This window comes from Aulostomus chinensis, chromosome 3 (assembly GCF_037954235.1).
Source record: "Aulostomus chinensis isolate RoL2024-O1b breed Wild chromosome 3, RoL_Achi_v1.0, whole genome shotgun sequence".
Taxonomy (NCBI): domain Eukaryota; kingdom Metazoa; phylum Chordata; class Actinopteri; order Syngnathiformes; family Aulostomidae; genus Aulostomus; species Aulostomus chinensis.
The window spans coordinates 18,936,109-18,961,320 of record NC_141322.1 but is presented as its reverse complement, the minus strand read 5'-3'; the positions used below and the strand labels follow the sequence as shown (position 1 = coordinate 18,961,320).

Sequence of the window (25,212 nt, the reverse complement as noted above, 5' to 3'; positions counted from 1 at the left end):
GTCATTTAAAAGTTCCTGCTCCCTATTAGCACCTGAAACTCACACAAGCTGTACACAGGTAGCCGTATATGGGATTTTTTTTTTTTTTTAGGTTAATAAAAACATAATAATCCTCAAAAAGGGAGTTTTATTGGAGGGCTGTTGTATCATAAAATTTGATTTTATTATTAAAATTAAACCATCCAGTTGTTATAATGCTTTTGCTAAATTGTTGTATAGGATTAAAAAAAAATCACACCAAAGATGTTAGATGCCCAGCTTATACATCAAATACAGTTACAGGTTTTTAGGTTCAACAAACTAACAGTGTCCTGGTGTCACCCACTGATTAGCTCCCTCAAGTGGCAGACATATGAAACAACATGTTCAATGAGTTATGAGCGCCCTACCTTCCACTACTAAAACATAGATACTTTTAACTTCGTAAATGTCAAATATTTGACATGTAGAAGCACTGCTTTTATCAGTGGTCATTCATTATAATAGATGTTGTGTTCTGTCATAACTGCAAGCTTTTCTCCTCTTCTTAATTTGAGCTCTTGCTTTGTTTGTCTGACGCAGCATCCGTCACCAGCGTGTCTGTTTGTCAGCTATGCTGCTACCCCGTTACTCCACCACAGCAGCGACTGATTCCTGAATTAGGAGGTGAGAAGGAATGTTTGTGATTTGCTTTGTGTCTTAAATGTAAATGTTCCTGTAATAAAGAACGTAAGCTCATCCTGCTATCTCCGATTTATATTTTAATAAGAATATATATATATATATATATATATATATATATATATATATATAAAATATTAATATTTAGGATTACATGTAAATTGCTTTCAGTAAAAACGAGGAGGTCGCACTTGAGGGTCCCACTCTACATTGACCAAAAATAGTGACTGCATGCTGACCTCTAGTGGGAAGTCATTACAACGACACTACTAAAATTCTATTTTCTTGTTAGTCTAACTTCACAATTTAGGTCACGTGGGCTGAATGGTATTTAAAATCAGTGCACAGTGGAGAGCTATTAAATACATTTCAATTCAGCAGTTTTGTGACTAATTTGTTGTTATTAAATTGTTTTTTATTTATTTTTATTTTAGTTTACCACTCAAAATTACAAACTTTGTTTATCTGCGTGTCTAAGTCAGCATTAGAAAACCTTCATCAATTGTTTGTTCTCCATGAAGTCAACTCGGATATTGTAGGTATAATGTTCCATTTATGTGATGGAAGTTCATATTTAAATATTTAATCTTTTCAGTTTTCTAACTATTTTGTTACTTTCTTTCTTTTTCAGTCAATGTAAAAGTGTACATCTTACAGGACTTCATTCTGGTGTTTAGCCCCCTCTAGTGGCAGACGTATGTCAACATGTTCGAATGAGTTTTCAATTTCCTGCTTTCCCCTACTAAATTTCATATTTTGACTTCATTAATGTAAAACACAAGACATGAAGTGCTGCTTTATTTCAATGGTGATAATTATGCTTAAGACCTATTTGAAAAAAAAACAAACACATTCAATATTACAAGACACTTGTAGGATCTGGTGCGCTCGATTTAAATCTCTGAGCACACCGACGGTGCCAAGAGACACTCAATTAACGATCTACAACTGAAGTTTAGTTGTCATGTTGGACAATTGTTTCCTGTTTCTCCTTCCGAGTGAAATTAAAGCGACTGTACTTTAATGACAACTACACTGTGAACGTTTTTATACAACCTTTTCTTTTTCATTTTCTGTAACTTTATATTACATTGAAACTGCTTGAAAAGAGTAGCTACAATGACAGACTAGATCGCAATGATAATGATAAGAAAAACAAATAATACAAACAGGTGGATAACTCAAATGATACTGAGGTGTACGTTAAAGCTAATTAAGGGCGTGGCCTCTTTGAGTGGCAGGTGTGTGTGTGTGTGTGTGTGGGGGGGGGGGGGCTGTCACAGTTGTCTGTACCATCTAGGATCCATCAGATCCAGCCGCCGCTCCACTATCTAGTCCAGTAATGATGTCTCTGAATATAAAAAAACCCAATGTCAAACTCAAGCAGAGCTGCACACCTGCCTAGTGTGACGTGGTTCCTTTTTTCTGGATTATGTCGGGTGTTATTGTTGGCGTTATGTTTAAGTTTAGATCAGGAGGCTACAGCCAACAACACAGCGCTTCTGCTCGAAAGAGCTATCTCTCTTATTTTTAGATCTGTAAATCACATCATTATCAATATCCGATTCCGATATCCCCGATCCGATGTCTCATCTCTGAGCACAAAACTTCAGAACAGATCCGCAAACGTAAAAAAGGTACCACTGTAGCTCCGCCCACTTCATATAATTCACGAGAAAAGCGGCCACGGCACAAAGTACTATCCCTTTTGGGTATTATATATTATATTTTACCTGATTATGATGTTTAAAAAATAATAAAAGACACTGAGATAATATAGAATAAAACAAACACAGAGAAAACCAAACATTAGTAACAAACCAACTGATAACTTCATCATAACGGCACCGCCCGGCTGAGTTATCAGGCGCTCCTCTGAGCACCTGAACCGCCCCTCGGTTGTCTGACGTGTGTCTGCCGACCTCCGAGCCTCCCCAGGCTGCTGTGTACCTGCTGTTGTCAGTAGGTATCAGGACAACGCGGAAAAGACACCCCGTCGGTGTTTTCGGTTTCTGTTCTCAACGGTGCAGCTCGCGTTCACCCGAGTAACTTGACGGCAGGTTGCGGTCAGCGAGGGATGAACACCGGACCACCTGCCCTCACGTCAGAGTAGAGAAGTCACACTTTTACCAGCATGGATGACTCCGGCGATGCCCGACTCTCGTCTAACTGCCCCTCCGCGGCTAAAGCTCCTGCTCAGGTGAAGAAACAAGCAGTGAAGCGTCACCACCATAAACACAACCTGAAGCACAGGTACGAGTTCCTGGAGACCCTGGGCAAAGGAACGTACGGCAAAGTGAAGAAAGCCAAGGAGCGATCCGGTAGACTGGTGAGATTTATGCATCTTCCTTTCATTATTCCACACAGGATTACCGGTGGCCCTTTATTGTGTTAAGTCAGAGACAGTATTTGTACAAGTGACGCGTAATATTGTTTTTCTAAAGTATGAAACTTGTAAGTAGTAGGCACAAGTGTATAATAGTCATGAGACTGAAGTCTGTTTGCCGCTCCAGCGTTTGCCTTCTAACCCAGTGGGTTTGTTTTGGGTGATTTTGGTGGAGGGGTGCTCTCATTTTCTCTAAACAGAATTTGTGTATTTTAAAATCTCTGAGTAAGCAGTTTTTAAAAATCTCCCAAATTCCTGGTCATGATCGCAGTATGGCTGTGTGTAATCTCGAGCCCAAGCAGGGTTTCCACTACATGATTGAATGAATCTCGCGAAAGCGCCACTGCACAGGAACGGGTTTTTACACCTAAACCTCCAGAGGGGCATGAAACCATGGAGGAAAGGCGTTTCTTTAGAAATTCAGAGGGAATTTGGCCCACGAGAGGGAAGTTAGGTACGTTTCTTTGAGTTCCTGGTGAAGAGCGAGAGAGGAAACTGCTGTTGGCCTTTCAGGTGAATTCCACATCCCAGATGACCTAAGAGGGAAATGAGCGGTGTTACAATAATAGACTGGAGAGAGAGAGAGAGGTCTGACTCGTTCTCTTATTCTATCAAATATTCTATGTGTACATGGACCTGCTTTAATATTTCACTATCAGGCAAAATATTAGCTACATTCCTTCCAGAGCAAAAATTCAACCCCCCCCCCCCATGTGTTTGATACTTTTGTCTGTAATAAAAGTATTTTGAGGAGCCTTTTCATTCAATATCAAATTTCTAGATCTCAGGACCAAATCACTAAATTGGGACTTTATGGGTTTTTGTTTTCACGTTGCTGCTCTTCTGTCATTAGGAAGAAAAAAAAACGAACCTGCTGAAAACTTAAAACTGTGGAGAGGACAAGTTGATTTTTCATGTTATTAGACCGTTTTGAATGTGTGATGCTGCCAAGGAGGTTAAAACTTGTAATGATATTATGATTTTAAATAAAAGTATTGTTCAGCAGGGCTCACATCAGAACATTTCCAGGCCTGGAATTTTTTTTTTTTTAAAGTAAAGCCAGAAAGTTTTTGGAAATCCTGAAAAAATTGGCTTCATAAACACCTGAATACGAGCGTGTAGGTGATTCAGTCAAATATACGCTGGTAATTGTAGAATTCATATGTAAACAGACGCGTCGGAGGATGTACGACTATGAAAATTTTCCTCAAATTGCAAAAGTCCCAGAAAAGTGTGAGTGAAGAATGAGTATGAACCCTTGTTCAGGAGCCGGTGTTGACTGAGGTTTTAATGATACACAGACCCTAGTTAGACTTCATGAAACTGAGTTTATGTTCGCGTGCATATTACTAAGTTGATCATTAGTATTTTTAGCTGAGTTATCTGATCAGGAAACAGTTCTTATTTTTTCCACGTGAGTTTCGGTACAGTCACAACTTACAAAAAACAAACAAACAAAAAAAACAACAGGCAAAAATTGATCGACTCAGTAGACGTGTTTATCAGTCGTGACCGAGTTTGTTGTGAGTGAGAGTGCTTCGGAATGAAGGAAGCGCCGCACGAGAGCTCCCCTCCCCTCCCTGCAGCACCTGCTGCAGCAAACAGGTAGAGACACATGTCCGGCCTTGTCCACGCACCCAACGCTGCGTGCGAACACTGTCTGACACAACATGCCACTTCTGCATGCTTCTGTTAGAGGAAGTGAGCTGGCGTCTGAGATTCACCCCTGCAGGCATCTTCCTGATCTGCAGATTCAGCTGTCATCCCACTGACTCGCTCAGATATGGCTGAAATGGCACAGGCCAGACACTCATCGGCTTATTTTTTATTTTCCTACATTTAGTAATGGCTGCACAATGATGGACAAAGACGTGTAATTTGACCCAGGGAGTGACAGCTTGGCTTCAATGGCTTCAGTTTTTGCGTGCGTTGCAGCTGCTGTTGTCTTTGTCTAAGCTCAGTTTGATAGCATAACTCATTCAGGTTGGGGGTTCCGGCATGGATGCAGCGACGGGCCCTTGTCAGTGTAGTCATTCTGATAACATTTTGCAGGGTAAATGCAGGTGGAGGTAATAAAGTAATTACAGTCCAGTTCTACTTAGTGTGTCTATAGACTCCCCGTCAGCCAGCTGCATAACACCAGCACCTCAGCCCAGCTCAAAGGAAATAATCTGCTTAAATACACCTGTGTTTACCCCCTTGTCCAAATGGCTGCCGTGAAGAGTGACTGTCGGGCTTCCGTTGAGCAAAATTATTATTTGAGTGTGCTTGTGCAAGAATTCAGACCCTCGATGCCGATTGCGTAGAACACACTGAAGGCAACAAAGGCCTCACACACACAGATAACCTCACTGGGGTGTGAACTCATCATGAGTGTGAGTTCAGCAGCCTGTCTGAAAGCTATGCAAACAAACGGAGGAAAACCCAAGTTCCCAGAAATCTGGAAAAAGGACTGCGTGTGACGCGAGTGCCGCGCTGACCTGGAAGCCTCCAGATCAGACAGTGATTCATAACAGGAGATGTTTGTGTGTTGAAAGTTGATATGACAAGTCGCTGTTTCACTCGTGTCTGTGTCTGGAGCCTCGGAGGTTAAAAGGTGAGAAGCATCGAGGACACCCCGTCGCCATCTGGTGCCTCGTGACGCTCCTCAACCTTGGGGTAAATGGATGACACGCAGAGGAATCCCAAGCATCTGAGCTTCAAATAAACGCATATTTCGACATGTATGCTGGCTGGGCTAAAGCCTTTAATGAATACATCTGTGAATACAGATTCTCAGACATGCCAGCAGCTCATTCTTTGTCTTTGCAGCAGACAATCCTTGAACCTCCACTCCTTCATCTTTGTTGGAAACATCGCTGAAAATCTGCCTCACTGTCCATTGATCTCTTTATTTGGATGATGTTTCTAATCACACAAAACCCTAAATAATCTACTTAGCATTGTTTTTATTTTTGTCTTTTTCTGTTACACATCAAGCTAATATGCCTGACTGATCTATTACTTACTATTTTAGAGGATATGCTTATTTTTACATAACTAATTTTCATTGAAAAAATGCATTACAATAATTATGGCGCGTTTTAATTATATTTTTATGTATTTGTATCAAACAAAGCGCCACAATCTTAGTTCAATGTGGTGCTGACTCACAATAATCCATTAACAAAACTTGCATCTTCCTTACAATTTGAAAATTGAAATAGGCCGTAATGCGATTCTGAGTTACTAAAGCGCAAATTGTCCTGCTTCCATTCAGAACTTTGTCATGTATTTTTTGAAAACCACTGCAGAAAAAAAGTCAAATCGGATATCATTTCATACGCTGCAATACCGGCAACAGCCACCACGCAGTGTTCATCTGTTAATAACATGTCTGAGTCACTGGTTGAGCTGTTGTCTTGTTGATGATTCACTGGAAATATGTTTTCCTTTCCAAATAATAACAATAATATTTCAAACACTCTTTTTCACCAAATCAAATCTTTTTTTTCTTTTCTTTGTCTTTTTAAAGGTCGCCATAAAGTCCATCAGAAAAGAGAAGATCAAGGATGAGCAAGACCTGGTTCACATTCGCAGGGAGATTGAGATCATGTCCTCGCTCTGTCACCCTCACATCATCACCATATATGAAGGTAATGGAATGATCCATACCTTTGTTTGGTTGTCTGGTGACAGTATAGTTGGACGGTGACTCGCACGCGGAGTGACACGTGGTACCTGGAAACTCGCATCTTTCCATCCATCTCTGTTTGAACTGTTGGGTCACGCAAGTCTTTGTGCTGAAGAAGGCTGATGCAGGGTTACATAAGCTGCTGCCATGCAGTACCCCATCAGCATTGTGGGATAATGTGCAGGGGCTTCCGGCGTCCCTCACGACACGAGGTGTCATCACTCTGCATTCTTCTTCTCTGATTGTCAGCAGCCTAATCAGGAAGAATCGCCTTTAACCTCTGACACTCCCTGAATCCAAACATGTCACCGTAGAGATGCTCTTTAAAATTCTCAACACACATCCTGTTGAAATGTCAGATAATCTTTAGAATTTGGATTTAAAATCTTGACTAAATCTATTCATTTGACGTTTCAGTGTTTGAAAACAAGGACAAGATTGTGATAGTGATGGAGTACGCCAGCCGGGGGGACCTGTATGACTACATCTGTGACAGGAGGAGCATCTCTGAGCGCGAGTCAAGACACTTCTTCAGACAGATCGTATCAGCTGTGCACTATTGCCATCAGGTGAGGCTCGCTGTTTCACACTCGCCCTTTTCTTACCGAACCTACGAGTAAAGAAAGTAAGTGAAATATCGAGGGAATTCTTGGTGAAAATAAAGTCGTGGCTAGTAGATTAGCCCTGTCACATCCTCACCCGTGGCTGCTACGTCAAAACTAATGACGCCGTTCGGACCAGTTGCTCAGTTTTTTCCACTGGCACCCCCACAGTTACATAATGGGTGTTATTCACTGGCAGCCTGCTGATTTGAACAGGGATGCTGTGAGAACAATGCAGAGGGGAACGAACATTTAGTCTGTAGAGAGCCGGCGTCAGGGCTGAAGGCCAGCCGTCCCATCACTCACGGATGATCTCACACTCTAATGAGGGTGTGATGGAACAGAAGGGCTCCGCAAACACACACACACCAGTTGCTCCTGTTATTCAGAGTTGTGTAATTGTAGCTGATTTAAATGGGTGAACTGTCATATTTAGTGTCATTTTGATTGCAGTTGCCTCCATCCAGTCCTGATTCTGAATTAAGATATCTCAAACAAGCAAGAAAAGTCACTTTAGACTTTGATTGCAGCGGGGAGGAATTCTTAAATATTGCAGTTTCTACAGGACACGCTCTTAAAACAAATCAGATGCACACATCACCACAAGGAATGTGTGTTGCTCCAACAAGTGCCCATACCTTAAGAAGCAGCTGACCTGCATTTTTGAAGGCGACCCAAACTGTGGTCAAAGGCATGCCCCCCTGCAGAGCTGAGGACAATGAAGCATAGCTGACGCACCAGAAAAAAATCTTCCCCTAGAACAGAATGTGTCCTGACCCAGTAAAAACTAATCCTTTATATAATAAAGACAACTTCCTGTAAAATAATGTTTGATGGCCTGTGTAGAATCTGTAGAAAAAGTAACTGATGTGTCTTTTGTTTTTTTTTTCCCCTCTAAGAATGGAATCGTGCACCGGGACCTGAAACTGGAGAATATTTTACTAGATGGAAATGGCAATGTGAAGGTACGCATAATAGTGTGCCCCCCCTGCAGTTTTTGTGGCATTCTTATTCCCATACATGCTCAGAAATCCACGTGGCAGACACTAATAAGTTCTTGATGCTAAAATGTATACAATACTGTATTTTTGCGGTGACAAATCTTTGAGAGAATATTGTTCAAAAGAGGACTCTTAAGTGCAGAATTGTCTGTCTGGTGAGTGTGTACTCATAGTGGAAGAGCCTCGGGTATGAGTACATCATTTATTTTCTCTTAAAAGGGACCAAGCTACTCTTCTGTTAGCTCTGAATATTACAGTAGTTCCGTTGCGGTAATGATTTTTTTGCTGAAACAGTCCCCTACACAGGGAGTTGTGCTTCCATTAGCAACTTCCAAATTGTGACATGAAGCAGATGGAGCCAGCAATTAGTTTTCATGGTAAAACAACACCAATAAAACGTGGATTCGTATCAAGTTGTCAAAGTAGATGAGTTTTATGGCTTAGTTGTGTGTATGTAATAGTTAATGTTTCACAACCTATGTGAGGTTATAAATGATGACATCACATCCATACAGGCTTAATAGTGTAAACAGTTGTAATATACAGTTGTGTATATGTGTGTGTGTGTGTGTGTGTGTGTGTGTGTGTGTGTGTGTGTGTGTATATATATATGTATATATGTGTGTGTGTGTGTGTGTATATATATATACATATACATGTCTATGTATATATACACATACACACACATATATATATATACATGTATATGTATATATACACGTATATATATATGTGTGTGTATAAATACGTATATATATATGTGTGTGTATATATATATGTATATGTGTGTATATATATATGTATATGTGTGTATATATGTGTGTGTGTGTGTGTGTGTGTGTGTGTGTGTGTGTGTGTGTGTGATCTTATCTAGAAAACAGTGATTGCCTGTAAAATCTGAAATCTCCAGAGTAGAGGACTAGTAAGTAATCTGACACGGTTCTGCTTGACGTCCTGCTCTTGCAGATTGCAGACTTCGGCCTGTCCAACCTCTACCACGGTGATGAGTACCTTCAGACGTTCTGCGGCAGCCCCCTTTATGCTTCCCCTGAGATTGTAAATGGCCGGCCATACCATGGGCCAGAGGTGGACACTTGGTCCCTCGGGGTGCTGCTCTACACGATGGTTCATGGGACCATGCCCTTTGATGGGCACAACCACAAAGCTCTGGTCCAACAGATCAGCACCGGAAATTACCGGAAACCAAACAACCCTTCAGGTGAGTGTTTCTGCGATTTATGTTCTGTAAATGTTATTTTTCAAGCTGAATTCAAATGTTGATTTTTCCGTGTGCGTGTTCTGTCAGACGCATGCGGGCTCATTCGTTGGATGCTGATGGTGAATCCTGAGCGCAGAGCTACAATAGAGGAGATTGCAGGACACTGGTGGCTTAACTGGGGCTACCAGCAGTCATTGCTGGTTGAGACCAAGACCAGTCAGGCAGAGCAAACCTCTTCATCGGCCTCGCCATCAACACAGCCCCCAGCAGGGCTGGCCAGCGTTGCAAGCTGGCTTCGGCGTACATCGAGGCCTTTACTGGAGAATGGCTCCAAGATGCGTTGCCTGCTGCGTTCACAGGGTGGTGGAGCAGACGTAGTGCGCCAGCGGTCTCTGCGCAGGTCACGAAAAGAGAACAATTTCTCCCAGACCACTCATGAAGGAAGCACAGACACTCGGCCCTCCAAAGGTATTCTGAAGAGACGGAATAGTGTGAAACAGAAAGTAACGAATGAGGCCTCTGCTGTCAGTTCAGTGGAACCTCAGAACATTTTGACCAGTGCCCCTTCAGCTGCAGTACAGCCTCGCAAAGGTATCCTAAAGAAGCCCACGGAACAAGAGTCAGGGTACTACTCCTCCTCCCCTGAGAACAGTGACTCTGGCTGGGTACCGCAAACTAAAGAGTGCCCCTCTGCACCAACCCACAGGAAAGGCATCCTGAAACGCAATGGGAAGTTCTCCTCAGGTGGGCTGCAGGAGTTTGGCTCCCTGGACCAGCTGGCTGTTTCTTTACCCCGCGGGGGCACTAGATTGAGACCAAGTGGCGCCATCAGTGAGGACAGCATTCTGTCTTCAGAGTCCTTTGACCAGCTGGACCTTCCAGACCGTGCTGGACCTCCAGCTCAAATGGATAAACCAGTCAAGGCTACTATGAGAGGATGCGTGTCTGCTGACAACTTGCTGGACATCCAAGAAGACGGGTTTCTTGGGGATGGACTGCAGAGACCCTGGAACTGCTACAAGTCTGGAGTTGCTGACAGTTCCTTCTCAATTACAGACTGTGATAATGTAACTGAGGCATACAAGCAGGCCATGATTCTACGAGGCTCAGCTGCCAGCTGAAGACCTGCGATCCGTTCAGGGCAAACAAGTGTGGACAGCCAAAGTTCATTGTGACTACCAGCCCAATGTGGTGATAACAGGAATTTCACAGTACCAAAAAGGGAAGAGATTGAAAAAACATAACTTCAGTTAGTGAATGAAATCATGGGATGACTTGGTATTAACAAAAATTATTATTAAAAGTGCATTTCAAAGATTCTCAGGAGCTCTAGTTTTCAACATCAGAGCTCCCTATCGAAAGAAACCAAAGCACTGCTCTACAAAGGTCTAAATGAACTCTTTGTAGAACACACTGCTTCAGTAACGGTAAATTAACTGCAATGTGCTTTGTAATACTGCATCATTTCTCTCCAACAGGATGCTTTGGGTAGTTTTTAGGATTTAACAGCACTTTGGGATTCTAGCTAGAGCAACAAGAGGATCATACAGCTTCAGTTTTAGACTACTTTCTCTCTTTTCTATTTCATTTTATAATGTGGAGGAAATTATTTTTCATGTGATACCAAAGTGAATTTTCCTGTTATTTGAATTTTATATGTGACATGAGTATAATTGTTTGTGATCGGGACTTCTGCTGCAATCTCTGTTTTTCCATTGAACTTTCTTGCTCTCAGTTTGGATAATGACTTGAATAATAACACGACACACAAGAGTAACTTGTTGAACTTGCTTTTGCGCTTGAGTCAACACAGGGAAGAGTTCACATGTGGCTGCCGGCTCTATCGACTGGTGGCAGTTTCACTCGAAAGGTTGGGCGCATTATGTCGCTTGAGATGTTTTTGAAGGACGCATTCGGAAAAATAGTGACGCACGCTTGAGGCTAAGCTTCAGCTGACTATTCTGCAAATGTCGCATACTGTTATTAAATCATGAAATATGGAGGTCATAGAGCTCAGGTGTTTTATTTTTCTCAACTCTTGACATTTTGGCTACTTATTTTCGTTACATTTGGATCAGAAAGTTAGCCAGGCAAGAAAATAAAGTAAAAATATAAATCCTGAATACTCAAAACTGGAAAATAACCAAATGTGCATGTTTTGTTTACGAATAAATACTACAAATGAAAAGTATTCACTGAATTTGGTCACATAACCATGAAGACTGCTCAGCATTGTTATCCAGGACATCTGACAAGATATTTAAACTCTTGTTTTATTAGTTGGCTAATCTTTCTTGTTGAAATCCAAGAAAGGCATGCTGTTTGTTGTTAGTGTGTCTGTATGAGACATCACGCTACATGCGGGAATTACTTCATTGGATTAACATGCCAACAGTAATTTATCGAAACCTGCGAACTGATAAACGTTATCGTTTTATAATGGCATGAAACCAAGTTCAGGGCAGCAGAGAAGTAACTACAGAAATCCTTATGTTGTGCAGAAACTGGATTTTTTTTTTTGTGTCACTTTTGGGCTTATCAGCAATGTAAAGCCAGTGGATGTGTGTAAAAACTGGAATCTAAGGGATTTTGTTAAGCAGATGGTATTTTTAAAGATCTTTTAAAGTTCATTTTGGCATTTCAACACAGTTTGTTTTCTCCCAGATGTTGCAGCTATACAGGCTCGTGTAATATTTTTGTTCTCTGAATGCAGCTTAAACCATGTGTGCCAAAGTTACTGGCTTACCGATTATATGACTGTGTGATCTGCCACACTGCAGTGGCTCGGGATGAGGAAATCAATAAAAATGAAATAAAGTACGTAGGCGCTGGCTTGTGTTGTTATTGACCTCCATACAAATCCTTTAGGTCATTTTAACAGCGTAACGGTGAAAATCTATGTTGAAACAGTATAAAAGCCATTTAAAATACATGCAGAACATACTGGAAACACGGAGGTACTACGTTTAAGTATAAGGATTAAGTGCAGTTCAACAACTCAGTACAACAAAACAGGTTCAGCGTAGAATAGCAGTACACAGAAGCAACGGTTGGAATCATCTTTCAATGCTGCTTTAGCGACTTCAAATTGAAGTAAATCACTTCCAAACATCTGCCAAGGCAATATGACTTCATTTAATCTGGATTCCAAAAATGAATGAAATGTTCCAGAAGTTATATTCTATCATCCTACAAAGTTTCATCAGAATTCCTCTACTGGTTTTTGAGTTAATCTGAGATAAACAGAGGTAAGTTGAATTTGATTTAACTTCAATATCATTTTCCACACCTTTGATTGCACTGACCAACATTAAGCGTCATCATTAAGGCCAGCTTGTGATATTTTATATGTGATAACCGTCAATAACACGTCATGAGCAATTCAGTTTTATCTTGCTGACAGACAGGTGCATGGACACTAAAGACCTCGGCCAAAGCCCGTGTTATACTACATCCCGCCACCAAATCTGGTGAAAATCGTTCTCATAGTTTTTGTGTAATCCTGCTGACAGTCGAACACATTACACCGGTCATATAACTTCCTTGGCGGTGGTAACGATCACATTTTTCCAAGCTGCATCATATCGGCCCTCATGGTTCATCGTAGCCTTTCATGGGAGGGTGGAGTTTTCCAGCTTGATTTCCTGAGGTTTCACCGGTGTCAGTAAAACATCCTGGATGTCAGCGGGGGTGTCGCCGACCTCTGTGCTGTAGCCTCCAGATCTGCAAACACTGGCTTGGAAACAAGTGGGCAGGCTGAGCTCCAACTCCCTCTGTAGCTGCTCATAGCAGAGGAGGACGGCGTTCTGGTCGGGTTTGCATAAAGAGAAAGAAACACAAGTTCAGTAGCAGTTCGTGGACACAGTCAACTGTGGATTTTGCTCAGTATTACATGTGCATGGTTGCTCAATTTGTACTTTTTCCTCAGTCTGTTTGAGCAGGGTGCTCGCTAAAATGATAACAAGCTGACAAGCCGTGTCTGGAAATGGCAGTTAAACATAACACCTACCAGATCAATGACCAGAAGGTTAGCCAGAAACTTCACGACTGAATCCCAGGAGTCAGCAGTGTCCGCTAACTTCAGCTGCTGCGTGGCGATGCTCACACAGGCGCAAGCAAGAGTGGAGGGCAAGAACACCGAAAACTTGAAGTCTAAGAAGAAATGATAGACTACTCAACGTAGAAAGGTCGTGTGACCTTTTTCTATTCAGATTACGCAGCCCTGAGTAAAAGTTGGTAGTTATTAGACTGTGGTCACACCTAGCCTGCTTCAAAGCAGTCTTTTCAACATAAAAATCTGATACTTTATCCTAATTGCTTCAGGCAGGAGAGCAAAGGAGACAAAAAAAGTCAGCTATTCAATTCTTCCACCGACACCTTTTTTTTTTGAATGGGTCACAATTTCAGGAGGCAGGAATGAGCCTAATATTATGGGTTCCAATTGCATAGTCTTTCTAAAAAGGGCCTGACTGTATCCCTGTGTCCTGTCGCCCGGGGCAACATCACAGAGATTCGTGAGAACAGCCAGCTGAATAGAGGGACAACAGGTCTTTCACAGCAGACAATACAGGATTACACAAACTCAGCTCTCTGTCTCCAAAATGAACTGCTGACACATTGTAATCAAAGTTATAGCTGCTTTGTACCCATTGTCCACCATATTAAAAGTCACTTTTATCCAACCAGTTGTATGTAACGCTCACTATATGTCTCACCACATAAGAATGCGTGCCCTATTTAGAGTAAAACAGATAAAACGGCCTTATAACTGACCACAGTAATAGATACCCTTATATTTCTTCAACTCCACGTCATTTGCTGGATGTAACTTACCTATAGCCGCCAGTGCAATGTAAGAGTGAACATGCCGGCGTAGGTTTTGAAGGTGGTGAGGCAGAACAAAGGGGAGAGCGTGAAACATTGGCTCCAGGAAGTCAGAGGGCACCACAGAGGCCAGACACCAGTCCAACCTAGAGACCACCACCACCTCCCACTGCTGCAACACACACACACACACACACACACACACACACACACACACACACACGCGCACAACACACACGCACATTCCTCTAGAACTGTCAGCATCCTCCCAACAGGGCAACATTTCATGGACACTGTTTCTAAGAATGTTCATTTATTCATCTATTTATACTTTTAATAACCCTTAAAATAAAGCCATGACCACTTAGGAATAATCATGACGTGTGATGGAGGGGGGTCAGGTCCTGGAGAGAGGTGAGCCTGACTGAAGTCACATGGTGTTAAATAAGTTTCCTGATGTTTAAATATAAAGTTTATGAGTTGATATAGCACTGGGACATTATTTCTGCAAGGTTATTTGACCTTTTAAGAAGAGAAATCATTGTGACGGCACTGGCTCACACAAACACAATATATGGACCAGGTAGACCACACACTTACCTGAGTAGGTTCCTAAAAGGGTAAATTATACTTGGATTATTTATGTGTGACACTGTACCAGACTTTGAGCACACACCCATCACTAGATTATGTAAGACACTCTTGAACACACTTTTTTTTGAATATATACAGTGAGTTTATTTACCAGGATGTCTGCCAGTGAAACGGAGTTGTTGGTGTAGATGCGCAGCTTGCTAGCAGTCAGGGGGACAGTTTCTCTCATCTTGGAAGCTAAAAACATGGAAACAGCGCCTAGAAGCTGCAGGTTGGATTTAGCAACGGGGTAACGGCTCAGGTAGCAGTCCAAGTAATGCACCGCCAGAGGGAAGACCTCCTCCTCACATTTCTGCTCCTCGCACACCTATTGGACAGCGTCCAAGTGATGTTATTAACCTCAATACTTCCCTAAAAATGTCACTTTTGAGCATCCTGAGGTATTTATTTCTATACCTGAAACATCCAGACCGCCAGTACGTTCCTCATGTAGGGCTGGAGGTCTGTCTGGATCCGACTAAAGTTGGTCGACAAGTTGCTGGTGTTTTCCAGGGCCGTCAGGTTGTGTAGTGCTCGCTGGTCTCCGATGAGAGCGGGGTCGCGGCCCGCCCGTGGGACCACGTCACTCCCGGTTTCACCGTCATTTCTGTCGCTGACTGAACCAAAACCCTCATTAAGATCCATGCGGCTCGTTAGCTAAGCGTCGGCACGTCATTGATAGCTTTAGCAAGCCACCGGTAGCTGTTTAGCCACAATTAGCAAAGTATCCCCAACTTTGCTAGCCTGTTTTAGAGCGTCTTCTTCCCATACAGTGGGTCAGAACACACCGTACAATAGTACAAATGGCTACAAATACTTATTAAAACACGAGTTCTCGTGATATATAGCTAATAACGAATTGGGTCACAATGGTGTTCTCTAATTTTAGATAACCCCCTCCCCACTGAAAAAAGTTTGGGAAATACCATCTCGGAGCATTCCATCAAATTGATGAGATTCTAAAGGTCACCAGAAATACACTTTCTTGGCAAACTTTTCAGGGCCAGACAAGCAACTCCTCTCTCCTCTGCCAGCATCAGGAGGAGGCTTGCCTTCCTATTAGTTTAGCACAATGAATGAAAGTGGTGGAGAGTTGGCATGCATCATAAAAAATAAGTAATCAAATAGTTCCAAGTCTTGTTTTTTTTTTATATCTGAGAAATCACCTCCATGCTCTCTCTAAAAGTTTGCCTTTATTAGAAGCAAGCACTCTTCTAGACATCAGTTTTAAAGTGCAATGTAGAATCTCGATGCCCTGCCAAGATAGTTCAGACTGCCTGATCCGAAAAGTATAGTGTAACATAATTACACAGTATTAATTCATAATGAAAGTTTTACAAAAGTAGTTATATTCATGCAGGCAAAGAGGAGTGTATTTGGAGACTTTTGACAGAGGTATACTAACCTGCCCATCCACTACCATTCTTTGTGCTAAGCTAACTAGCGAAAAACCAAGCAATGCCTAACCAGCTTTAAGGACTCAGGTTGTTTTTAATCAAAGTTGTTGCTTCCAAATGTGCTCATGATCAAATACAAACAAGAGTTTGACTTTGTATTTCCAAGCAATTGCCGCCTTGAAATTGCAGGGGAAAAGCTCAGAGGTCCAAAACATCACATAACCAACTACTTGTGAATTTTCAAACTGCAAACCAGTCCAAGCAGGAAACAAGAAGTTTGCTGAGACACAACTGAGACAGCTTCCAGAGACGCAGGGTGACCTGCCTGACCTCAATGAATTCAGTCCATTTCAACAGTAGCAGGGAGCCCAACTTCAGCATCCCGTGACTCAGAATTTTGCAGTTCTCTCCGAATCTCTGCTGAGATCTGTGGGTGCGTCTGTATCTTGAGCAGCTCCAGCAGGGCGGCTTTCTGTTCAGAGGCCAGGTCCGCCTTATAGCGCTGAGCCAGGGTGAGTAAACTCTGATGCCACAGCACAGGAAGCACACGTTTTTCATTGCGGAAAGACAGGAAGTGGGCCACCAAGGCATCTAGGACACGGAAAGGCAGGGCGTATTTCTTGTCAAGCAAGAGACGCAGGAAGATGCTGTTGGCGCCGCTGTACTCCATCTCTGCCAACTTAAGCATTGCAGCACTGAGAGAGAAAAAAGAAAGTGCATGCACATTATGCAACTGTGAAAGCCTACCTCACCTTGCCTGAACCACATAACACATTCTAGGGACAACTGGCTGAACTACTGGTACATGTTCATTGTGACCTGGTGCATCTCCGTAAAACAAAGCCTCACCTGGAGTGGAGCACTGGGATCGAGCACTTGGTTAGAATACTTCCAATGATGATGGCCTCTCTGAGAGTGCAGGTACCAGATTCACACAGGGGGATCAGTATACCTGCACGGCAGAGAAACGAACACTATTACTATAGGGGACTTGATATCAGCCATGCAGACACCATGGATCACTCTGACAGATTTTGGTTCATGAGAGAATGAGAGATCCACGTTTGTCTGCTTTTGGCACTTTTGTTTTAATTTAAAAGCACCCATTTACATGAAAATTATAACTTTTTTCCCAGCCATAAACACTCTGTCGCGCCCCATCTGTTCAGAGATAATAGTTGTCAAGGCAAAACAAACAAGTTATGTTGTCTGAGTGACACTTCGATTTTATAGCCTGGCATTTATGTAACTTATATTGTTATTTTGTGTGACAAAGTTCCTCCTGAGCAACAGAGCACACTGGTTCTCACGAATGGGCCTTTAACCCAATTGTGTTAGTAGAGAAAGAGGTACTACTTATGGTAATTACGGTACAAGTCAAGTATACGTTTACTGATATTCAACAATAAATGTGTCAACAGTTCTAATTATTGCATTAACCAGGATATATTTCAACTTTCGGCACTAAATTACACGCTATGGTTGGCCAAAATAAATATTGCAGAACAAACAGAGTTACAGGGGGAGGCGCTCCGAGGTATAATTTCGTTACTTGTTATGGTTATTTATATTTGGTGAAAACATTTTATTATAACTTTCTTTTCTTATGATTACATAAGCAGAACGGTTCTTGCTTGTAGCTGTTCTTACGTAGGGATCACATTTGTTCAGTTCCCATCTAATACTCACTTACTAATACTGATTCCAAAACCAGAGCCTATTTTCTTTAATAATATCATTATAGTCGGCTTTACGTTCAAGGTGCGTCGTGAGGCTGTGGCAAACTGCAAAGCGCTCGTTATTAAACAGGGCAAAAACACGTACAAAAGCATTGAAATTCAAATGTATCCCAAAGACTTTAATCTGTCCTGCACATGCGGATTGGCGACGTGTCTCGTGTTTCGTTACGGCGGGTTCGTGTTGCAGTGCGAGCTATGGGACGGAATATGGATCAGAACGTGCACCGCCACATCACCAACTCATAACCCATTTCTAAATTATAACCGATGAAGGGAGGACAAGAGAGCGGGTCTAGTGTTTAATAGTCCAGAAAAAAAAAAAAAATTAAAAAGAAAAATAATAATGTAAAAATTCAAATGAATTAATGAGAAAACTGTCACAGTTACATTTCAATCTCTTGTGATGCGACTACTTATATAAGTGTGTCAACACTTCAGGGTGTGTGCGCTTCCTCTTCATGAGTACAGATCCTGCTATTACATCACCCTGTACTTCCTATTTCAGACCTGTAATTGGAATAAATTATGCAGAGTTTGGTTCTGTTTTTGATTTTTTTGTTGCTGCTGTTTTTCTTCCCCTATTGGTTTTATCTGTATTTCTGTCCCCATTTTCTGTATGCTGAGGCTACTTGTTTCTGTCAACTGTTCACTTGCACACAAACAGTAAATGCAATGAGATAATATATTTCTCTTCAGGGGGTTTATTATGTGATCCATCATATCAACAATAACCATCAGTTTCATTCTCATTTTTTTTATTTTTTTTTATTACAGTTAATAGAATTAACACCGTTATTTGAGGATGAACAGCAGTACATAGCAAACTGTTTCGGTGAGCAACACTGCCATCTAGTGGTGGTGGTCCCACACTGGTGGTTTCCACTAATGTGGGTCATGGAGTGTTTTGGGCAAAGCAACCAGGATGACGGGATTACAAGGAAAACATTTCCTCATTAATTACTGGCGACAACAAAATCTGCAGCTATGAAAGCTGACTACAGGCCTGATTAAACTGCAGGGCAATCACTGCGTTTCCAGAATTTAAAGATTTACTTACTTAAAGTAGCATTTTTAAGTTTATAACTCCCCCGAGAAACATAAGGCGCCCCAGAATGCTTTGTTACTGGGCTAAATAAATCCTCTGTTTCAGTCCAATTGGAAAACTTTCTTCTTGCTGCTGACAAAGTCGTCTGTTTCCTCGCTCGGAACTAAAGAGCAAGTACTGAAATATAAACACGTGAAGTAGTGTTCAACAAGCGATCACGTGACACCCAGCTATGTGAAAGAGTTGCTAATACACCAAAAAAGAGCCTCTAACAAATATCTAACAAGAACCAGAGGCTGACACTGACACTGGGGACAGAGCAGGACCGTTCCTCCCTAAAACCAAGCTAGGCTAAACTGTCGTGGACACGTGGACATGAGAACTAGCAGAGAACTCTACTCATCTTACCTTTGAACCAGGCACCTGGTTTGAACAAGGCTTTTTTCAGAGCACTGTAGAGATGAAAGTTGAGTCTCTTGTACTCTGTGATATCATCTCGTACCCTGGGCAGCAGCACCAAGTTGTAAAATCGCTGGGCCATACGCTCCTTCAGATTAGATGAGAAGATTCTAAAACAAAAAGCGTGATTAAATATGTATTTATACAATAAAAATACCCACAGTATCTTTGTCACAATCACAACAAATCCACCAAGGGGCTCACCTTGTTGCTTGGTACATGGCGGCAGCCGTCCAGGTCTCAGGCTCCGTCAGGTAGAGAACCTGCTCCCAGTTTGAAAGTGCCGGTATGATTTTGAAAGCCTTTGGCAATTTACCACTGCGATATTTTGACAGAACCTACAAGCAAAAAGATGAAGAAAAGACAGACAATTTGACCTGAACACATCAGTTTAGGTTCATGTCAGTCTTCTGGTCTAACTTACAGGACCAGTTGTGTTCTAGATTGTAGACTCTGAGGACTTTGTGTGTCCTCTCGGAACCTCTATTAAGTTCAACATCATCGTACACTTCTGTGTACTTCAGAGGGTTTCCTCCTCCTCATAATGGCCTGCTCCTCATTTCCTTCAAACCATACTGAAGTGACCCTCAACTTGTACATGCAGGAGCTTGACCTCAGTGACCTCACGTTTCTTCTTTAACAAATCAACGCTATCATGAGAAAGGATTGCGGTTTGCTGCCAAACTTCACTGATAGGAAAATATGCTGTACTGTAGCTTTAAGACCTAACATTTATTCGCTAAAAACAAAGATGCACAACAGATTTAACATTCATTCATTTTTCATTTTATTAAGGATCCAGTACACATTGTGAGAAGTGCTATAATTAAAAATAGATTTTCAACAGACAATTTTACAGCTTTAAGCTGAGGAAATTCTTCAGTCTGTTGTGCAAGTGTGTGTGAGTTCCAGTCTTTTAAGGAAACTCACCTTATTGACTCCTCTGTAGACTTCTGTTACCCTCGGGTCCAGTTGTGCCATTGGAAGCCCGGACACCTCAGACATCACTGTTCCCACCTCAGTCTGCTTCTCCGTTATCTTCTCCATGATGATGTCAGCTAAAGTTCGTCTACAACAACCGCAAAGAGGAAAAACAGTCATTAAAATTTAAAACTTCTGTGTGCCGAAAGAGGATAAAATCAGGATGGTGCTGTTTCTTGCCTCACTGGAGGATTCTTGTTCATGAACATCTCAATGGCCTTCTCGTCGTCGGGGTCGATGGCGACTTCGGCGTCACATTCAATATCTCCAGCTCCAGCTTCTCCCAGCGCGGGCCACTCCTCGTCAGAATCTGCATCCTCAGCAGCAGCTCCTGAAAAAACATTTAGAGACCAAGAGAGTCACACTATACTCTACTTTATTGTCAGAAAACCGAATTTCCTTCACCGGTACCATGTGAGCACTGGACGGGTTTGTTTTCCTGGCTGGTCATGAGGCTGAGATCCATCTGATGTGTCACAATGAGAATTTGAATACATTTGCGCTATCAAAATTATGGCACAGCCTGGAAGTGTTTGACGTTCCAGGTGCCATAAATAATGAGAAGCTTGTCAAGTTGTTTGTGCTAAATAAATCACTCAGAAATGCAGTACTAAAACGCAAGAGCCAGGGCCCGTACATGCCTCCTGCTGTTCACACGCCTTCATTACGTCAGTGACACGCTTGTTTTCTGCACATCCCTGAAATTCTAAGAGAAGAAAAGTAAACCTGGTTAAAAAAAAAAATCTGGAATGGCTGTGGAATGAGGCTTTAGTGGAGTACAACTATTAGAAACATATACTAAAACTGACTTTATAAAGAAAGTATGACATGTTGACATCTGGATTTTTGGCTGGGGATATGTGTGCTCCAGGACGAGCACTGAAACCCCTGAACTAGCCATGTAACACCAGACTCCGTTCACAATCCTCTCATTTTAACGTCTTTACTGTAAACTACAACGAAAGGTTTTCATTTTCTGGTCTTACCGAGAACAGTGACCGGTGTTTTCTTCTTCTCCGGTGCCAGGCCATACTCTGTCTGGAGCTCCTCTTGTTGGATCCGGGCCTGTTGTAAGATCTTCCGTGACAAACGTTCGTCTACGTATTTATCTTCGTTTTCTACCCGGGTGTCTCTGCTCTTCACTCGGCCTCGGGCTCGGACTGTGTCCCCCTCCAAGATCTGGTCGACCAGCGTCCCCGTTCCCCCGCTCCTCTCTCCTCCTCCTTTGGATTTTCTCACTTTAGGCATCGCTGCGGTTCGGTGAAACTATGAGTGAAACTTTTAAATATTTGCTGTCATGTGTAAGCCGAGGTCTAGTTTGTCAAAACACAAACACCCATTTACTCGACACGTGCGGTGTTCCAGTCCACGGAAGTGACGTCACACTCCTCGTCCAAATTCAATTTAACAAGAACAATCTTTTCTTAAAGCGACTGCGTTGACGTTGAAATGCTAATGTCGACGATATATCAATAATTACCCTTATTATTTACCAAGGTCTCTAATTCTGTGATACTGTATTAATTAACACGTATTCTAACATTACCGGAAAATGAATTGTTGACCCGGAAGTATTCATCGAGCACCAAGACAGCAACCGGAGGAAAATATCAATGGGAGTTACTTGGTGAGATTATTAATTTTTGGCTTCAGCTATAATTTCAGATGATTCAAAGGAAAATATAACATAATGCTGTTTCTGTGTCGAGACGTTCTCAGCTGCCGTGATGTGTTTTCTTTGTTAACTGGTATCGACTCGCTGCATTTACACGAAGCTGGAATAAGCGTATTGTTATTTTGCGGTTACATCTTCCTGACGTTTTAATATTATTACTTTATTTTATTTATTAGGGCGCCCTATTATGTTTGCTCGGCAGAGCAACACATTAGCAGCACTAATTAATTTCTTTATTTGGTTAACATGACCTGTCCGGTAGTGTGTGCCAGGTGCCCGTGGCGGAGGGGAAGAGCGTCCAGCAGACAGTTGACATCCTGCACAAGAAGCTGGAGCAGCTGGGGGCTGTGAAGCAGGGCAGCTTCTGCGTTGACTGCGAGACCTACCATGCCACCGGAAACGTCAGCGGTAACAGTGACTTCTGCACTTTTTACTTGTTTGTTTGTTGTTGTTTTTTTTTGTTCATGTTGTTTTTATTGCCATTTGTTCCTCCTTTTATCGGGGAAACAGAAAAATAAATCTTGATTGAAAATACATCTACTATTTTAAAGTATTTAAACCCTTTATTACACCATCTTTAATAAGGAAAAATGAACTCATCTTAACACATTTATGAAACAAACGCTAATTTAACCTTTCACATCAACAGGTAAACACTTCACTATCTGTGAATGAGTCTTATTTGCCGCTATGCTTGCAGTTAGTCATCAAGGCCGATATATCTGTACATCCTCCATGATACAACTCCTTGCAACAAGTAAATCTTTACTCAAGTCACTCTCAATTCTATGGGAAACAACTCTGAGTGAATATTGGCTAACAACATACCTTTCATATTTGTTACAAAACCAAGAGATGCAAAATACCATCGGATTTTCATTTTTGAAACAACTAAAAACATGGGCTTGAGTTAACGAATGCAGCTTTATGAATATGAACTTCACTATTTTGACCGTCTCTGCCGCACACCAATAATAGCTGAGTTCGTTTTGAAAAACGTCCGCTCTTATCTGTTGCAACGTCTATTTTTCATTGTAAATTCAAAATTTTTGAGTAAATTTGACAACAAAACAAGCAAATGTATGTTTTCTAAATGTATGTGAGATCGTACTAGGCGTATTTTGAGTCTATCCGAGATCATTTTTTGATAATTAGAAGAAAACAAAATCAACTGATTAATATATGGAATTGTTTTAGCAACAGTACTTTTGTTGATTTTGGAATAACCCATTTGCACATGTAAATAGTATTAAAAATGATGAAGTGCAAACAAGTCTGAAGGAGTCTAAAAACCCTCCAAACACAAACACACACGACAGCACTCACTCCTAACACCTGCAGGTATGAAGGCGATCATGAACAGAACCAGTAACAGAGTTGTCACGAGAACCAGCAGGATTGACCAGCCGTACTGTGAGGATCAGAGCCATATGACTAGTGACACATTGACTGACAGTCTCACCTGTCCGTCACAGGTCAGCCCTCCAAGCTCTTGTACGTGATGCACAACTCTGAGACTCCTCTGAGCTGCCTGGCTCTGTTCGAGGGCGGACCTTGCCTCGTCGCTGATGCGAACTTCGATGTCCTCATGGTGAAGCTAAAAAGCCACTTCCAGAATGCAAAGGGGCACAAAGTGGAGTGCCGTGGTTCAAGATACCGCTACTGTGACTTCTTGATAAAAGTTGGCACTGTGACAATGAACTCCAGTGCAAGAGGGATATCTGTAGAGGTACGTACACGTAGCTAGACCCCACTAGTGACAAGGGAGACGTCTAACCACTTAGCCACCATGTTGGTGTTTTCCTCAGGTGGAGTACTGTCCCTGTGTGGTTCCAGGCGACTGCTGGAATCTCATGAAGGAGTTCCTGCAATCGTTTCTCGGCCCCAGTGTCCCGGAACTGCCATCTGTGTTTGCCGCCAAGCCTGAAGGGCTTTTTGCTCCAGCAGACTGTGTTGACACCATGACTCAGTATCTGGAGTTGTTCAACAAACTTCGGAAACTGCAAATCCCTGGAAGTACTGTTCGTTGAGCCGTCAGGGGGAACAGATAGATCCATATTTTTTTATGTCTGCACCATTGTTGCTTTCATTGTGGTCCTATGGATCAGCAAGGCCTTTTTGAAAGCTTGGGGCCTTTTACTTTTTCTCCGGAGCTTTGACCTTACATGAAACCCTGCAATTTAATGACATATCATTTTGGATTAAAGTGTCCAAGTGGAGAAGAGAGGACAGAATCTTTGTGGTGCTCACATTTTTTGATGTGATCTTTTTTTATAAGAACTCTCCCCCTTCAGATGTCCTTTTTGTGTCACTGTTATCTTTGGTCAAGGATGTAAACCTGGCGCACATTAAGCTGAATGTTGGTTACAGTTATTACTTCTTTTTACAGTTAGACTTCAGTGTTAATATCTTCAAGAAAACTCTGCAGAAAAGGAATTCCCAGGTCTAGATTAAAAAAAATTGGACGTCTTTGAAATTTGCTTCATTGTGCTTATTTACTTTAACACATCTTTATTTTTCGTGTCCACAAACCTTTTCATTAATTTTAGATGCATTTGGTAGCATTATATGCTAGTAAAGTTTGACATCTGTCTATTTTTATGCGTTCACAGATGTTTCTGTGGTTTAGAAAATATTCCTGATTGGTTTGGAAAATGGAAACCCCATTTTTCCATGAGATCTCTTGTGAATTAGCGAGTTTGTGTGTATTTAGTTTATAAATAAATAACCCAAGCCACTTCATGCTTGCATCCATTACTGCTAGAATTTGGCTCATAAAGTGAGACTTTCTGACTGTTATTGTTACTTTTCAACTAAAAAAATCCCAGAAATGGAAAATAATTGTTTTCAGGCCTGGAATAATTTTTGTGAAATATGAAATGAAGCCAGGAAATTTTGGAAAAGGTTAGGATATTTGT

The 25,212-nt window shown here is 41.8% G+C and overlaps 4 protein-coding genes across 5 annotated transcripts; 2 read left to right on the top strand and 2 right to left on the bottom strand.

Annotated features, from left to right (window-relative positions):
- The first annotated feature begins 2,573 nt into the window (after nt 1-2,573).
- Nucleotides 2,574-12,372, top strand: nuak2 (NUAK family, SNF1-like kinase, 2). Its single transcript, XM_086199302.1, has 6 exons — nt 2,574-2,989; nt 6,561-6,681; nt 7,137-7,288; nt 8,221-8,286; nt 9,289-9,541; nt 9,629-12,372. Exons 1-6 carry the CDS (start codon nt 2,795-2,797, stop codon nt 10,660-10,662), a joined length of 1,821 nt encoding a protein of 606 aa, XP_086055428.1. The 5' UTR covers nt 2,574-2,794; the 3' UTR covers nt 10,663-12,372.
- ccnd3 (cyclin D3) lies at nt 11,574-16,062 on the bottom strand. Of its 2 annotated transcripts, XM_086199305.1 has the most exons (6): nt 15,925-16,062; nt 15,416-15,615; nt 15,111-15,326; nt 14,375-14,537; nt 13,551-13,693; nt 11,574-13,347 (listed from the first exon to the last, which is right to left on the bottom strand). In XM_086199305.1, exons 1-6 carry the CDS (start codon nt 15,935-15,937, stop codon nt 13,153-13,155), a joined length of 930 nt encoding a protein of 309 aa, XP_086055431.1. In that variant the 5' UTR covers nt 15,938-16,062; the 3' UTR covers nt 11,574-13,152. The 2 variants fall into 2 exon arrangements, with proteins under 2 accessions (XP_086055431.1, XP_086055430.1); XM_086199304.1 differs by lacking the exon at nt 15,925-16,062 and having other exon boundaries at nt 15,416-15,906.
- Nucleotides 16,063-16,492: 430 nt separating this feature from the next.
- On the bottom strand, nt 16,493-22,156 carry bysl (bystin-like). The gene is made up of 7 exons (XM_086199303.1): nt 21,606-22,156; nt 20,800-20,950; nt 20,569-20,707; nt 19,843-19,976; nt 19,588-19,748; nt 17,245-17,347; nt 16,493-17,090 (listed from the first exon to the last, which is right to left on the bottom strand). Exons 1-7 carry the CDS (start codon nt 21,865-21,867, stop codon nt 16,736-16,738), a joined length of 1,305 nt encoding a protein of 434 aa, XP_086055429.1. The 5' UTR covers nt 21,868-22,156; the 3' UTR covers nt 16,493-16,735.
- On the top strand, nt 22,052-25,032 carry med20 (mediator complex subunit 20). The gene is made up of 4 exons (XM_086199306.1): nt 22,052-22,246; nt 22,557-22,702; nt 23,770-24,023; nt 24,103-25,032. The coding sequence occupies exons 1-4, from the start codon at nt 22,233-22,235 to the stop codon at nt 24,322-24,324; spliced, it is 636 nt and encodes a 211-aa protein (XP_086055432.1). The 5' UTR covers nt 22,052-22,232; the 3' UTR covers nt 24,325-25,032.
- The last annotated feature ends 180 nt before the right edge of the window (nt 25,033-25,212 follow it).

Bases quoted from the DNA above. Each gene is read 5' to 3' on its own strand.
- nuak2 (XM_086199302.1), top strand. From the start codon at position 2,795: ATGGATGACTCCGGCGATGCCCGACTCTCGTCTAACTGCCCCTCCGCG. The intron at 6,682-7,136 runs GTAATGGAATGA...TTGACGTTTCAG, and splicing joins CATCATCACCATATATGAAG to TGTTTGAAAACAAGGACAAG. The intron at 8,287-9,288 runs GTACGCATAATA...CTGCTCTTGCAG, and splicing joins ATGGAAATGGCAATGTGAAG to ATTGCAGACTTCGGCCTGTC.
- ccnd3 (XM_086199304.1), bottom strand. From the start codon at position 15,643: ATGGATCTTAATGAGGGTTTTGGTTCAGTCAGCGACAGAAATGACGGT. The intron at 15,327-15,415 runs GTATAGAAATAA...GCTGTCCAATAG, and splicing joins TGGCGGTCTGGATGTTTCAG to GTGTGCGAGGAGCAGAAATG. The intron at 13,348-13,550 runs GTAGGTGTTATG...AAACCCGACCAG, and splicing joins ACCTTCTGGTCATTGATCTG to AACGCCGTCCTCCTCTGCTA.
- bysl (XM_086199303.1), bottom strand. From the start codon at position 21,867: ATGCCTAAAGTGAGAAAATCCAAAGGAGGAGGAGAGAGGAGCGGGGGA. The intron at 17,348-19,587 runs GTAAGATGAGTA...TCTGCCGTGCAG, and splicing joins ACCAGGTGCCTGGTTCAAAG to GTATACTGATCCCCCTGTGT. The intron at 17,091-17,244 runs GTGAGGCTTTGT...TTTCTCTCTCAG, and splicing joins ATCCCAGTGCTCCACTCCAG to TGCTGCAATGCTTAAGTTGG.
- med20 (XM_086199306.1), top strand. The intron at 22,703-23,769 runs GTAACAGTGACT...TGTCCGTCACAG, and splicing joins TGCCACCGGAAACGTCAGCG to GTCAGCCCTCCAAGCTCTTG. The intron at 24,024-24,102 runs GTACGTACACGT...TGTTTTCCTCAG, and splicing joins CAAGAGGGATATCTGTAGAG to GTGGAGTACTGTCCCTGTGT.